Source organism: Rhinopithecus roxellana, chromosome 6, assembly GCF_007565055.1.
Source record: "Rhinopithecus roxellana isolate Shanxi Qingling chromosome 6, ASM756505v1, whole genome shotgun sequence".
Classification (NCBI taxonomy): domain Eukaryota; kingdom Metazoa; phylum Chordata; class Mammalia; order Primates; family Cercopithecidae; genus Rhinopithecus; species Rhinopithecus roxellana.
The window spans coordinates 50,202,372-50,217,110 of record NC_044554.1 but is presented as its reverse complement, the minus strand read 5'-3'; the positions used below and the strand labels follow the sequence as shown (position 1 = coordinate 50,217,110).

The window sequence follows — 14,739 nt, the reverse complement described above, 5'->3', positions numbered from 1 at the left end:
GGGTTACAGGCACCCGCCACCATGCCCAGCTAATGTCTTCTTTCTTTCTTTCTCTCTCTTTCTTTCTCTTTCTTTCTTTTCTTTCTTTCTTTCCTTCCTTCCTTCCTTCCTTCCTTCCTTCCTTTCTTTCTTTCTTTTACTTTTCTTCCTTCCTTCCTTTTCTTTCTTTCTTTCTTTCTTTCTTTCTTTCTTTCTTTCTTTCTTTCTTTCTTTCTTTCTTTCTTTCTTTCTTTCTTTCTTTCTTTCTTTCTTTCCTTCTTTCTTTCTTTCTTTCTTTCTTTTTCTTTCTTTCTTTCTTTTTCCTTCCTTCCTTCCTTCCTTCTTCCCTCCCTCCCTCCTTCCTTCCTTCCTTCTTTCTTTCTTTCTTTTTTTTTTTTGTATTTTTAGTAGAGACAGGGTTTCACTATGTTGGCCAGGCTGGTTTTGAACTCCTGACCTCAAGTGATCCAAAGTGCTGGGATTACAGGCGTGAGCCACTGCTCCTTGCCCAGGTTCCATTTAAAAATTTCAACTTTTATTTTACATTCAGGGGGTACATGTGCAGGTTTGTTACATGGGTTTATTGTGTGATGCTGAGGTTTAGGGCACAAATGATCTCATCATTCAGACAGTAAGCATAGGTAGTTTTTCAGCTCTTTCCACCCTCCTTCTCTCTTCCCTCTAGTAGTTGCAGTGTCTACTCTTCCCATCTTTATGTCCATGTGTACCCAATGTTCAGCTCCCACTTATACATGAGAATGTGATATTTGGTTTTCCGTTCCTATGTTAATTTGCTTAGGATTATGGTCTCCACCTCCATCCATGTTGTTGCAAAGGACATGTTTTCATTCTTTTCATGGCTGCATAGTATTCCATGGTGTATATGTACCACACTTCCTTAATCCAGTTTACCACTGATGGCCACCTAGGTTGATTTCATGGCTTTGCTGCTATGAATAGTGCTGTTAAGGACTTTCTAGAGCATCTGTCTTTTTGGCAGAACAATTATTTTCCTTTAGGTAAATGCCCAGTAAAGGAATTGCTTGGTGGAAAGGTAGTTCTGTTTTAAATTACTTCAGGAATCTCCAAACTGCTTTCTGCATTAATTTTTCCATGAACTAATTTACACTCTGGCCAACCATGTATAAACGTTCCCTTTCCTCTGCAGCATAACCAGCCCCTTCTGTTTTTTTGACATTTTATTAACAGCCACTCCGCAGCCAAGCTCTTTCAAGGACAATGTGGGGAAGAGCCACAAACATCCCTTTTCCAGAAGAGAATTATTGCCTGCCCACTGGTAGAACTCTTGTTTTCATCGGTCTTTCATTGTCTGTTTATCAAAGAAAAACCAAAGGTAAAGTGGTAGGATCTTCGACACCTGAAAAAGTTTGCAGCCACCAGAGCCTGCTAGGAAGGAGTCTGTCAAGCATGCATTGATCTTGCCACCTGGAATTTGGGAGATCAAGAAGCCCCATAGCAACTGACCATACAACTGCCCATCAGTGCCCATCCTTTCAAGCTCAATTCTGGCTCTGCAGACACTGTCAGCCAGCAGGTGTCTAACCCTGGGTCTCTGTGGACTTCCCTCATCACCCACAGACACAATGGGCTGCCTGTCCTAGGCAGAGACACAGCAACATTCTCTTAAACTGAAATGAAGCATAAATTCCCTTCACCAATAATAATCTGAGGGCACAGCCCCTGCCTCCTTCCTCGGGGATTTTAACACTCATATCTCTCTGACCCAAACAGATAGGTGAGTTCTGACTTGAAAGGGAAGAAAATCGGGAAATATTGGGGTATCAGGAATGAATCCCCAAGTGTTTTTGTGTTGGGACAGGTATCCACATCCCGAACTGTACCTGGAGATGGAGAAAAATGCAGGAGAGGAGAGGAGAAAAAAAGGGGAACAAAGTGGCTGAAAGTCACTGAAAGCTTCTCTCATGGTTCTTTCTGACTCTGGTTGCTTTGCCAAGGTCTTGAGTACAGGGAGGGTAGGCTCCGGCTGGGAGCTGCTGCTCTGGGAGATGGAAGAGTCACTTCACCTCCAGAAAGCTCATTTGATCATCTGTAAAATGGGCAATCCCATAGGTGGTTGTGATGATAAAATGAAAAAATCATTCTTAACTTAAATGAGTTACATGCTGTATAGTAAGTTATGTGCTATATAGTAGGCACACAGATATGATTCACTGTTATCATAATTGAAGGACAGTGGTTTGGTGTGCTAAGCACTAAACACAAGCCAGAAAGATGTCTTAAAGAAGTAGACAAAGAAATCTATAGTTCAGAATGAACAGTACCAAGAATGGCATGTCCTCCAAATGGAGCTTGGGCAGCTGGATCTGAACTTGTCCTACACATCTGAGTCTACAGTATGAGGTAACAGTCTCCACTATAGCTGTCTTCTCTGAATGTAAGGTCATTCCTTTTGAAGAAAGCTGACCTCAGACTATACTGTGATCATTTAAGGAAGAGCGCAAAATACTGGAGAAGTCTAGACTTCAAGCTCTAGATACAGAAAATCCTCATATTCTTAGGTGTTCTGTTTCAGAGAGTCAGAACCACAAGCACTGATCCAAAAATCCCTTTTACCAAACAAATTTTCCATCTTCTACCAAGGTTCACCTCCCTGTTTAGTGCACACTGGTATCTACAGTTGCTACAGCAAGAGTCTCTCCTTATTCTCTAAGAGATGAGTTCTGTGAAGACCCCATGACAAGGAGAAAAAAAACAAAACATGTTTAGGGACAACACAGGAAAAGCCCGTATTATCAATGCTCCAAAACCTGGCTACCTCAGGCTTGGCCAGTTATTTATGAGCAGAGAGGTGTGTCATCTACATGGCAGTCAAGGCCTGGATGGGTCTGGAACTGTGGCAAGGTAAGGCTCTGAGACAAGGTGCCAGAAGAAGGATGAATTCCATCATCTATTTCTGCCAGGAAGAAAAGAACCAGGAAGGAATCAAATGTGCAGTTTGACCTCTGGGGACCTCTGCCTCAATCCTCAATAAATCTCCTTTAAGATGCCACCTGCAGCAATTCCTACACTTCACAGTGCTCTCCATGGCTTCCACTGGCCTTATTGTCAGCTCTGCCAAGATCTGTATTCTTGGGCAAGACAGAATCATTCTGAATCTCATTGTCTTCCTCTATAAGTGGAAATTATTTTGCTCTGCACAAATCATAATTACCATGTTTGTGGGAAGTTAAACTGTGAAACTCAGCAAAAATGAAAAGTAATTCACCACTGTTACTTACGTGAAAACTCTTGTAAAGCTGTCAGGCACCGTGGACCATCTAAATATAGCAGTGTTAGCTATGAGCCCATCACTGATTAGAGGGGGTGCGGGGTGGAGAGGGGTCTCTGAATAGTGGGTCTCCTGGCTGTGAGGAAACTGGCTCAGCAGCCATTCTAGGAGCTGAAATTGAAGGTAGTCTGTGTGTCCTCTCAACTCCACAGACACCACTTAGGCAATTTTTCCAATTCTCTCTGGTTTCCATTTGCTTCCTCCCTCTATCCCCTGGCCATGTCCAATTTCATTACCAAGTCTCTGATCTTTTCTCATTTGGTTCACTGTCTCTAGAACATCCCTGATACTTTTACCTTTCAAACAATTCAGACTTGAACTCTGCTCACTCCTGCCCATCACCAACCTGAGCTCTGAGTTGCTGAGAAGGGAAAGCACCCTCATAAGGAAGCTCCTTCTTTCCTTACATCATTAGACTTGCGCAGAGACAGCATTCCCATCTCCACACTGCTCTGGCCAGGTTGTACCTCAGTCAATTACACAACTGTGTTTAGTAGCCTTGGTAGGGCCCAAATCAGGATATTCTCTGGAAAGATTCACTTTCTACTGAGCCCTGTATAATCTCACTGCATCTAAGAAAATTCTAGATCCACCCCTCCAAATTTCCATCATTGAATCCAACGTGTGACCCATTTAACATGTGCTCAAATCTCTACCTACTGCTGATTCTAAGATCAGATCATAACCCAGATTTACCATGTTCCAAACTCTGACATCTGATCCGGGGCATGTCATTCTGGTTCAGGCTGTTAGCCCCGAGCAGGTGGGTCAGTTTGCATCACCCTGAGTGCAGGTTGCCAGGGCAACCATGAGGCTGTATAAAAAGAACCTACGACAGGATACATATGAGAGAGACAAATATCTTCACATTGTAGACGGGGAGGAGTGCACCACTGGTTTTCCATCCTCCAGATGCACTGAGTAAGCTCCTACCTAAGCTGTGCCCCCTTCTTCTTTGAAACACCTCCCATCCCTAAGCCTTGGTAGGAAGGAGAGCCATCTGGAAGCCCAGAATCCAATGGAATGCGAGTCTCCCTTCTCCTTATCCCTTAGTGTTGGAATTCTTGTTCCCAAAGTCTTGGATTTGACATGCCCGCACCCTGACTGGAGAGAAGCATCTTCATTTTCACAGGAATGAGCCTTAGATAAGACTTTCCTCCTCTCTTGGGGGAGCCAGGACTCTCAAAAGCCAAGCTTGTTACCAACGCTTGTCCTTCCTTAAGTACATTCAATACATCCCCAGTAGTCAAAAAGACTCCTAAACAGCCAGGCCACTCTCCTTCCTTCTAACCATCATCTCCTCCGCCTAAGAAAGCCCAGCTGTGTGATCCGGGACTTGGCTTTCCCTGTTTTCCCCACCCCAGCATCCTTGCAGGAAACAGCCGGTCTCCCTCTCTGCTCTCAGAAGGCAAGTTTCCTTATCACCTGTGAATCACAAACACACAGAGTGGCCAAACATAGCTGAGCTGATGCAAGACCCTGGGAAGGGGAAAGCTGCAGGTGTGTTTGTGCTGAGAGGAGCGGTGACCTTCACCTCACAGACACCTCCTCTCCCCATCCTCGGGGGGTATAAAGGTGGCTTCTCCACCACCAGTCAGGAACTTTTTACCACCATGAATCCATTCCTGATCCTTACCTTTGTGGGAGCTGCTGGTGAGTATCATGCCCTGCCTCAGGCCCCACCCACACCCTTTCCTGGCTGACACAAGTCTTTCCCTTCTTGCTGCCTCTTCTCTTTTGACTTTACTCCGATATTCTGTTTCCTCCATCTGGCATCTCTACTTCCCATCCCCCTTGGGCTCGCTTTAAGACTCACCTGTTTCAACTTCTCCCTAATTTCACTCCCACCACTGTCATTCATCCATATCCAACACGTGAATGGAGAAGCTGAGAAGGGAGGCCAGGTGGGGCTGGACCATGAAATGAAACAGCAGGCTTCAGGCTTGGCTCTGACAGCAGGAGAATAGCACTACTATAGCTGCTCTTAACCTCGAATGCACCTGGAGAGGTTGAAAAATTACTCATGCCAGAGACTCAGCTCTAGAAATTCTAAATTCATTTGTCTGGGGTTCAACCTATGTTCTGGGTTTTTAAGCATCCCAGATGATTTGTAACATTTCAAGGCATGCAGCCAAGGTTAAGAATTGCTGTCCTATTGGCCAATAACAATGTCTACCTTTGTTCTGTCAAAGTGAGCCTGGGGGCTGCCCTCAAATCTGCCCTGACTCCACAGTTCTGAGCTATGAGGGAATCTGGTCATGGTCAGGTCTGCGCAGCCAGGGCGTTTTCCTAGCTTGGTCAAATTATCCTGACAAGCCAGGGCTCCAAAAGCCAGGAGAAGTACACAGCTGATGAACAAAGAGAGAAGCACTTAGTGGGTGAGACAACCACATCCCAACAACTCCTGTCCCACTGGAAGTATTGTGAGGAAATTCCTTGCGACCTCAGCCTGGTGACCCCAGGAGAGATCTGAACACCCACAGGGTACCTAGCAATGTGCCCTGGAGACACAGAGACTTGGGAGCCACTTCCAGTGATGCTCACCAGGGGTGGCAGCCATCCCTCCCTTGCGTAGCCTCACTGTGCTTCTTAAGGATTTCTAATGAGAAGGAAGCAACTGCAGGCTGGGAGCACCACCCCTAACATGCTACTGACTTGCCTTCTCCCTTCCCATCTCCACTCCAGTGGCTGCCCCATTTCATGATGATGACAAGATTGTTGGGGGCTATACCTGTGAGGAGAATTCTGTCCCCTACCAGGTGTCCCTGAATTCTGGCTACCACTTCTGTGGTGGCTCCCTCATCAGCGAACAGTGGGTGGTTTCAGCCGGTCACTGCTACAAGCCGTAAGTGTGGGGCGCCTCACTGCAAAACTCCCAGCCAGGCTGCCTGGGAGAGCATGGCTTCAGCCCAGGCAAATACTGAGGTTGGGTGAGATATATGGGAGAGGTGGTGGAGAAGAAAACTTGTTGGCAGCAGCTGACTCTGCAGACCAGAGTGAACACAAGACAGGAACGTCTCACACCAAGGTAAATCCATGAAACAGCAAGGGCTGTGGTCATAAAAGCACTCAGTGATGATCTTGGGGTGCTCAGAGCTAGTGAGAAAAGCAGGGATGTACCTTTTGCTGGTTAGCCACACATTAAAGCCACCTAAGAAAGAGTTTTTTTTTTTTTTAATACTGAAGCCTGTGTCCTATCCCAGGGCAATTAACACAAAATTTTCAGGAAGAGGTTGTGAATGTCAGTGAGTATTTCACACTCTACCTTGGTAACTGTAGAGTGTATAGACAGAGCTGAGAAACACTGCCTACAACAAGAACTCTCAAACCTGAGTATGCACCAGAACCACCTACAAACTTGTTAAGGCAGAAATCACTGGGTACCATCCCCAAGGTTCTGATCAGTAGATGGGGGTAAGGATGAAGAATTTACATTTCTAACAAGTTCCCAGGAGATTCTAATGCTATGGTTACCCTTGGATTAGAATACAGAGAAGTGTGTTGCTCACCAGGCCAAAAAGGAAGAGAGGAAGTCACTATGTGCAGTTAGCAAAGGCCTGGGGTGAATAATGCTGGGAAAATTACAAGGAGCTCCTTGTGCCCACAGTGGTAGTGACTGTGGAGACTGTGGGAAAGAGGCTAGGAAGGCTGGTTGAGGAGCAGCCTCCTCTGGGATCCCTTTGACTCTTCCCCACCCCACTACCACAAACCTCTGAAGCAGAAATGTTCTGGGTCTCACACCTGCACTGACCCACACTGCTCTCCTGCCCATGAGATATGGCCACACATCACACCCCATGTCTACAGAGCAGACCATGAGCAGGGAGCTTAAGGACCCTGGGTATGGTGGGAAGGGTGCCGTGGCTATGAGAGAAGGTCTTTACCATGCCTGCCCTGCCCATCAGCCACATCGAAGTGAGACTGGGAGAGCACAACATCGAAGTCCTGGAGGGGAATGAGCAGTTCATCAATGCAACCCAGATCATCCGCCACCCCAAATACAACGGGAATACTCTGAACAATGACATCATGCTGATCAAGCTCTCCACGCCTGCCGTCATCAATGACTACGTGTCCACCATCTCTCTGCCCAACGCCCCTCCAGATGCTGGCACCGAGTGCCTCATCTCCGGCTGGGGCAACACTCTGAGCTCTGGTGGTGAGTGGGACCCTTCGCCCTTCTACTTCACTCCATCCTCACAATTTCCAGAACAAACCATGCCCCTTAACTTAAAACCTGTCACCTCCAGGGTTAAGACACATTTCCAGTGCCCGTTACACACAGGCTCTGCACTGGACACCAGAGAGACGCAAAGTCTCAAGGACTTGGCTCCTAAAATCAAGAGACAGGACAAATGGAGAACTTGCTATGATCATGTCTTAGGTTCAACAATGATCATTCTGGGAACTAAAAGCCAGAGTCCCTTGCCAGGAATTATGTTTTGGAGTCCTCTCCAGGGGCAGTGTTCCTCTTCAATGTTCCATCCTAGATTATTGTCTCCTTCTCTGGCCTGACCCATATTTCAGCTTTCTTTGTTCTCTTCCTGATCCTCACAGCTGACTACCCAGACGAGCTGCAGTGCCTGGACGCTCCTGTGCTGACCCAGGCTAAGTGTAAACTCTCCTACCCTTTCCGGATTACCAGCAACATGTTCTGTGTGGGCTTCCTTGAAGGAGGCAAGGATTCCTGCCAGGTGATTTGAACAACCCTTCCCATGCTGAGGCTCCCACTGATACCCAGGCCCCATCTGGGAAAAAGATTGGAACTCCCAATGTAGCAGGGTTGAGGAGGCTCCTTGCAGTGAGCCCATGGATAAGTGAGGAAGGCTCCCTTGGGCTGCATGCTGACTGCTTAGGAAGAACAGAGAATGGGCCACCACCATAGAAGGATGTGGAGGCACAGAGCTAGCTGGAAAGGGGTCTTTTAAGGTTCAGAGTGAACGTAGCTATATTCCTCCTCCATCTCTCTCTCCATACAACCTGTCCCTTCTTCAACCCAGGGTGACTCTGGTGGCCCTGTGGTCTGCAATGGGCAGCTCCAAGGTGTTGTCTCCTGGGGCTATGGCTGTGCCCTGAAGAGGAGGCCTGGAGTCTACACCAAGGTCTACAACTATGTGGACTGGATTAAGGACACCATAGCTGCCAACAGCTAAAGCTCCCAGGCCCTCTGCAGTCTCAGTACCAATAAAGTGACCCTTCTCTCATTGTCTGTGTCTGTGCCTACTGCCTCACACTCCTTCACACTGGAAAGCATCCTCCACTCTCAGGTCAAACAGGGCTGTCTCCCTTAAATGTAAGCAGAGCCCCCAGCTCCCAAAATGTGTTGCATGGTACACTAGATTGGCACATAAAAAGAAATGGAATCCAAAAATAACAAGAAGCTTCAGAGAAAGAGGGGCTTTGTTACTGTTTCTAGAGAAACGTGTGTTTCAGAAAGGTGGTCTTTGGCGGGGGGTATTGATTTTTATTTGGGTTCTCACAGTGGTTAGAGCTACTCTGCCTTCAGCACAATCACAGCACAGAAAATGTGTCAGCATTTTCAAGGTGGTCCAAAAAATCTGACCAGCTGAATCTTATTGCTAACATACAACAATAATGACAAATGCTGTTGGTAATGATGTGCTTCTCCCAGGAATGTTTAGGCACCAAACCCTCGACCAAGCCCTCCCTTCTCATTCACCTGGAAAATCAGACTCAAGTAAATCTCCCTGACCCCTAACTCTTCCCTCAATTCCCTAGTTCCATCTCTGTGAGCAGGCTAGAGAGATGTCCGGCCTACCATAGCGGGAGCCTGACTGTGACTTGGGAATCAAGCCCAGCTCTGCACTCTTCATTTTCATCTTCTTTGCCTTTGAGGTAGGACGCTGCAGTGAATCCCACAGCTACAAACTGCTCCCCACTCCAACCAGGGAATGAAACTAGAGAGGGTCAGGATTCACCCATATGATCAATCAACTGAGGAAGGATTCCTTTTCATAAAACTTGCTTGCCTTTGAAACACTACAGGTTACTTGGGACTCTTTATAAAAGGTGGAAGGAAAGACATCTGAGGGCTGTGACACCATCCAACCACTCTGGACACACGTTGGCTGGCTTGCACCCACTGGACACGGCAGAGGGAGGCAGGCCACATGGCACCTGTGGCACCCACCAAAGCCTCCTACTGGCAATTCTGAGAGGGCCCATGTTGGGGCCGTTACTCATCCAAGTTTGTCACCGAAGATCCAAGCAAGCTTCTCTTTGAAATTCTACCTTCACCTTCTGTCCCAAGTGGTTGTGGACACCCCTGGAGCTGGTTTCAAGGGCCAGGAGCAGCCAAGGGAGACAGACAAGTTCAGAGCACATTTCCTGTTACAGGGAACACAGCACAGGCCTCCAAGTGTCCACGGAGCAGCATGCAAATTGCAGTGATGAGTAGAGTAAAACCTCTACATGGAGCACAGCATTCCTGGCAAACACAGGGGACTGCAGTCCACTTGCTGTGGAATACACCCATGTATGCATCAGCCACTTGTTTGGTAAACAGTAAATGTGTACGATCAATTACCTCGAGAGGGCCATCTGTGCTCCAGATGTGTGGTTTGTGTGAGGAGACGGCTACCACTCACTATCTTCAGAGGAAAACAGGGCTCAGGGCTCACACAAAATGGACAGATAACCTGGGTTACCCAGAAATTCACTGCATATAAACATCACTTTGTTCAACATGGATTTTATTTTTATGGAGTCCAAATGCAGACCCTAGTTCACTTTACAGCCTTGGTTTTGTCTGCTTGTAGAGATACATATACAGTAGATAGATAGACAAAACAGATACATACATTTTTTTCCCTTTCTTACCATAATGTCAATGCCTTGTCTGAATATCATCGTCACTCAAGAGTCAAGGGAAGAACCAAATGCTTCGTATAAACAGGGCTGGGCTGTGTGGGGAGTGTTAGTTTGCATTATTTTCTGTCTCCATTCAGATCATTGCTTTCAAAGCCCAGCTGGTTACCTGAAGCCAAGAGACAGACATAAGGATCCCAGTGGCCTTCTAGACGGCTGCTTCCACCTCCTACCTGGGCGACTTAGACTCTTTACACAGAAAAGTGAGTCACCCCACTCAGAAGGGTTGCCAGCAGAAACAGGGCATGAAAATCACAGGTAACCACGACATTTCTTCCAAATGTTCAGTGTAAAATAAACCACTACTACCACCACCACCAAAAATACAAAATAAGCAAAAAAAAAAAAAAAAAAAAAAATGCTTATTCTAAATGCAAGAGAAAATGCTGTGTGAGAGCCAGGCAATGGGGTTGCATTTTCTCAGGTCACACAGCTTTCTCAGTCCATTTGCTCACATGGAACCATGAGATGTGAAGGTCTCCAGAGTGTGTGCTCGGGATCGAGGCTGGAATCGTTCACCTGTGGGTCCAGACCAAAGGCCAAAGAAGCAGAAAGCCACAACTCTGTCCACCGCCACAGCATAGGGCCTCCTTCTCACAGAAACTCTGAAGAGCCCCCACCTCAGCCTTCACACAAAACATCTCCTTCTGGCTCAACTACAGCCAGACTGGAGTGCCGTGGCAGGGTCTCTGCTCACTACAACCTCTGCCTCCAGGGTTGATGTGATTCAGCCTCCCAAGTAGCTGGGATTATAGTCACGCACCACCATGCCCAGCTAATTTTTTTTTTTTTTTTTAAGTAGTGACATGATTTCACCATGTTGTCCAGGCTGGTTTTGAACTCCTGAACTCAAGTGATCCAAAGTGTTGGGATTATAGGCATGAGCCACCACTTCTGGTCCAGGCCCCATTTAAAAAAAATAATAATAATTTCAACTTTCATTTTAGATTCAGCGGCTACATGTGCAGAATTGTTACATGGGTATATTGTGTGATCCTGAGCTTTGGGGCACAAATGATCTCATCACTCAGGCAGTGAGTATAGTACCCAATAGGTAGTTTTTCAGCCCTTTCCACCCTCCTTCTCTCTTCCCTCTAGTAGTTGCAGTGTCTACAGTTCCCATCTTTACATTCATGTGTACCCAATGCTCAGCTCAAACTTATAAGTGAGAACCTGATATTTGGCTTTCTGTTCCTATGTTAATTTGCTTAGGATTATGGTCTTCAGCTCCATCCATGTTTCTGCAAAGGACATGATTTCATTCTTTTCTTGGCTGCATAGTATTCCACGGCGTATATGTACCACATTTCCTTTATCCATTCTACTGCTGATGGCCACCTAGATTGATTCCATGGCTTTGTATTGTGAATAGTGCTGTGACAGATATGCAAGACCATGTGTCTTTTTGGCAGAAAAAATTATTTTCCTTTGGATAAAAGGCCACTAAAGGAATTGCTGTGGAATGCTAGTTCTGTTTTAAATTATTTCAGAAAACTCCAAACTGCTTTCTGCATTAATTTTTCCATGAACTAATTTACACTCTGGCCAACAGTGTATAAGTGTTCCCTTTCCTCTGCAGCCTCACCAGCATCTTCTATTTTTTTGACATCTTAATAATAGCCACTCCAAAACCAAGCTCTTTCAAGGCCAACATGGGGAGGAGCCACAAATATCCCTTTTCCAGAAGAGAATTCCTGCCTGCCCACTGGTAAAATTCTTGTTTTCATCTGTCTTTCATTGTTTGTTTTTCAAAGAAAAACCAAAGGCAAAGTAGTATGACCTTCCACACCTGAACCACGTTGCAGCCACCAGAGCCTGCTGGGAAAGGAGTCCGTCAAGCATGCATTGATCTTGTCACCTGGAATTTGACAGATCAACAAGCCCCATATAAACCGACCATACACCTGCCCATCAGCACCCATCCTTTCAAGGGATTAGCTCAATTCTGGCTCTGCAGACACTGGCAGCCACAGGTCACAAACCCTTGGTCTCTGTGGACTTCCCTCATCACCCAGGGCCACAATGGGCTGCCTGTCCTAGGCAGAGACACAGCAACATTTTCTTAAACTGAAATGAAGCATAAATTCCCTTCACCAATAATCATCTGAGGGCACAGTCCCTGCCTCCTTCCTAGGGGATTTTAAAAAACACATCTCTCTGACCCAAGCAGGTATGTGAGATCTGATTTTAAAGGCAGGGGGCGAATAGCGAGATGAATTGTGGTATTAGGAATGAATCTCAAGTGTTTTTGTGTTGGTACAGGCATCCACATCCAGAACTGTACCTGGACATGGAGAAAAATGCAGGAGAGGAAACGAGAAAAAAAGGGGGACAAAGTGGCTGAAAGTCATTGAAAGCTTCTCCCATGGTTCTTTCTGGCTCTGGTTGCTTTGCCAAGGTATGAGTTCAGGCAGGGCCGGCTCTGACTGGGAGCTGCTGCTCTGGGAGATGGAAGAATCACTGCACCTCCAGAAAGCTCATTTGATCATCTGTAAAATGATCATTTGATCATCTCTAAAATGTAAAATCCCAAGGTAATTGTGATAATAAAATGAAAAAAAAATTCTTAACTTATATGAGTTACCTGCTGTATAGTAAGTTACATGGTATATAGTAAGCACACAGATATGATTCACTGTTACCATAAGTGAAGGTCAGTGGTTTGGTGTGCTAAGCAGTAACCACAAGACAGAAAGATGTATTGGAGTAGACAAAGAAATCTATAGTTCAGAATGAACAGGACCCAGAATGACATGTCCTCCAAATTGTGCTTGGGCAGCTGGATCTGAGCCTGTCCTACACATCTCAGGCTATAGTACGGGGTAACAGTCTCCACCTATAGCTGTCTTCTCTAACTATAAGGTCATTCCTTTTTGAAGAAAGCTGACCTCAGACTATACTGTGATCATTTAAGGAAGAGCGCAAAATTCTGGAGAAGGCTAGTCTTCAAGCTCTAGATACAGAAATCCTCATATTCTGGGGTGTTTCCTTTCAGAGAGAGAGTCAGAGCACAAGCACCTGATCCAAAAATCCCCTTTTCCAAACACATTTTCCATCTTCTACCAAGGTTCACCTCCCTGTTTAGTGCACACTGGTGTCGTGTCTACACTTGCTAGAGCAAGAGTCTCTCCTTATCCTCTAAGGCAGGAGTTCTGTGAAGACCCCATGACAAGGGGGCAAAATGAAACAACATGCTTAGGGACAACACAGGAAAAGTCCATATTATCAATGCTCCAAAACCTGGTTACCTCAGGCTAGGCCAGTTATTCATGAGCAGAGAGGTGTGTCATCTACATAGCAGTCATAGCCTGGATGGCTCTGGAACTGTGGCAAGGTAAGGCTCTGAGACAAGGTGCCAGGAGAAAGATGAATTCAATCATCTAGTTATGCCAAGAAGAAAAGCACCAGGAAGGAATCAGATGTAGTTTGTCCTCTGGGGACCTCTATCTTGATCCTCAATAAATTGCCTTTTAGATGCCACCTGCAGCAATTCCCACACTTCACAATGCACTCCACGGCTTGTTGGTCTTATGATCAGCTCTGCCAAGATCTGTATTCTTAGCAAGACAGAATCCTTCTGAATCTCATTGTCTTCCTCTATAAATGGAAACACTTTTGCTCTGCACAAATCACAATTAGCATGTCTGTGGGAAGTTAAACTGAAAGTCACCAAAATGAAAACAATGCACCACAGTTGCTTATGTGAAAACTCTTCTAAAGCTGTCAGGCACCATGCACCATCTAAATATAGCAGTGTTAGGTATGAGCCCATCCGTGATTAGAGGAGGTACGAGGTGGAGAGGGTGTCTCTGAGCAGTGGGTCTCCTGGCTGTGGGGAAGCTGGCTCGGCAGCCATGGCAGGAGCTGAACTCGAAGGTACTCTGTGTGTCCTCTCAACTCCATGGGCCCCACTTTGGCATTTTTTCCAATTCCCTCTGGTTTCCATTTGCTTCCTCCCTCTATCCCCTGGCCATGTCCAATTTCAACACCAAGTTTCTGAGCTTTTCTCATTTTGTTCACTATCTCCAGAACATCCCTCCTTCTTTTACCTTTCAAATAATTCAAACATGAACTCTGCTCACTCCTGCCCATCACCAACCTGAGCTCTGAGTTGCTAAGAAGGGAAAGCACCCTCATAAGGAAGCTTCTTCTTTTCTTACATCATTAGACTTGACGGAGACAGCATCTCCATCTCCACACTGCTCTGGCCAAGTTGTGCCTCAGTCAATTACACAACTGTGTCTTAGCAACCTTGCTAGGGCCCAAATCAGGATATTATCTGGGAAGATTCACTTTGTACTGAGCACAGCATAATCTCACAGCATCTAAGACAGAAAATTCTAGACGCACCCTTCCACATCTTCGTTATTGAACCCAATATGTGACCCATTTACCATGTAATCTCTACCTACTACTGATTCTCAGATCAGATCATAACCCAGATTTACCATGGTCGAAACTCTGGCATGCCATTGTGGTTCAGGCTGACAGCCCTGACCAGGTGGGTCAGTTTGCATCACCCTGAGTGCAGGTTGCCAGGGCAACCGTGAGGCTGCATGAAA

At 46.0% G+C, this 14,739-nt stretch overlaps 1 protein-coding gene and 2 gene segments (V, D, J or C); all 3 read left to right on the top strand.

Moving 5' to 3' along the window:
- Nucleotides 1-14,739, top strand: part of LOC104674945 — a 381,543-nt gene that overhangs the window by 293,353 nt on the left and 73,451 nt on the right.
- The window catches only part of LOC104674944, a 340,994-nt gene that overhangs the window by 261,995 nt on the left and 64,260 nt on the right, over nucleotides 1-14,739 (top strand).
- On the top strand, nucleotides 4,860-8,494 carry LOC104675858 (putative trypsin-6). Its single transcript, XM_010380513.2, has 5 exons — nucleotides 4,860-4,942; nucleotides 5,975-6,134; nucleotides 7,195-7,448; nucleotides 7,847-7,983; nucleotides 8,290-8,494. The coding sequence occupies exons 1-5, from the start codon at nucleotides 4,903-4,905 to the stop codon at nucleotides 8,440-8,442; spliced, it is 744 nt and encodes a 247-aa protein (XP_010378815.2). The 5' UTR covers nucleotides 4,860-4,902; the 3' UTR covers nucleotides 8,443-8,494.

Bases quoted from the DNA above. Each gene is read 5' to 3' on its own strand.
- LOC104675858 (XM_010380513.2), top strand. From the start codon at position 4,903: ATGAATCCATTCCTGATCCTTACCTTTGTGGGAGCTGCTG. The intron at 7,449-7,846 runs GTGAGTGGGACC...TGATCCTCACAG, and splicing joins CAACACTCTGAGCTCTGGTG to CTGACTACCCAGACGAGCTG. The intron at 7,984-8,289 runs GTGATTTGAACA...TCTTCAACCCAG, and splicing joins GAGGCAAGGATTCCTGCCAG to GGTGACTCTGGTGGCCCTGT.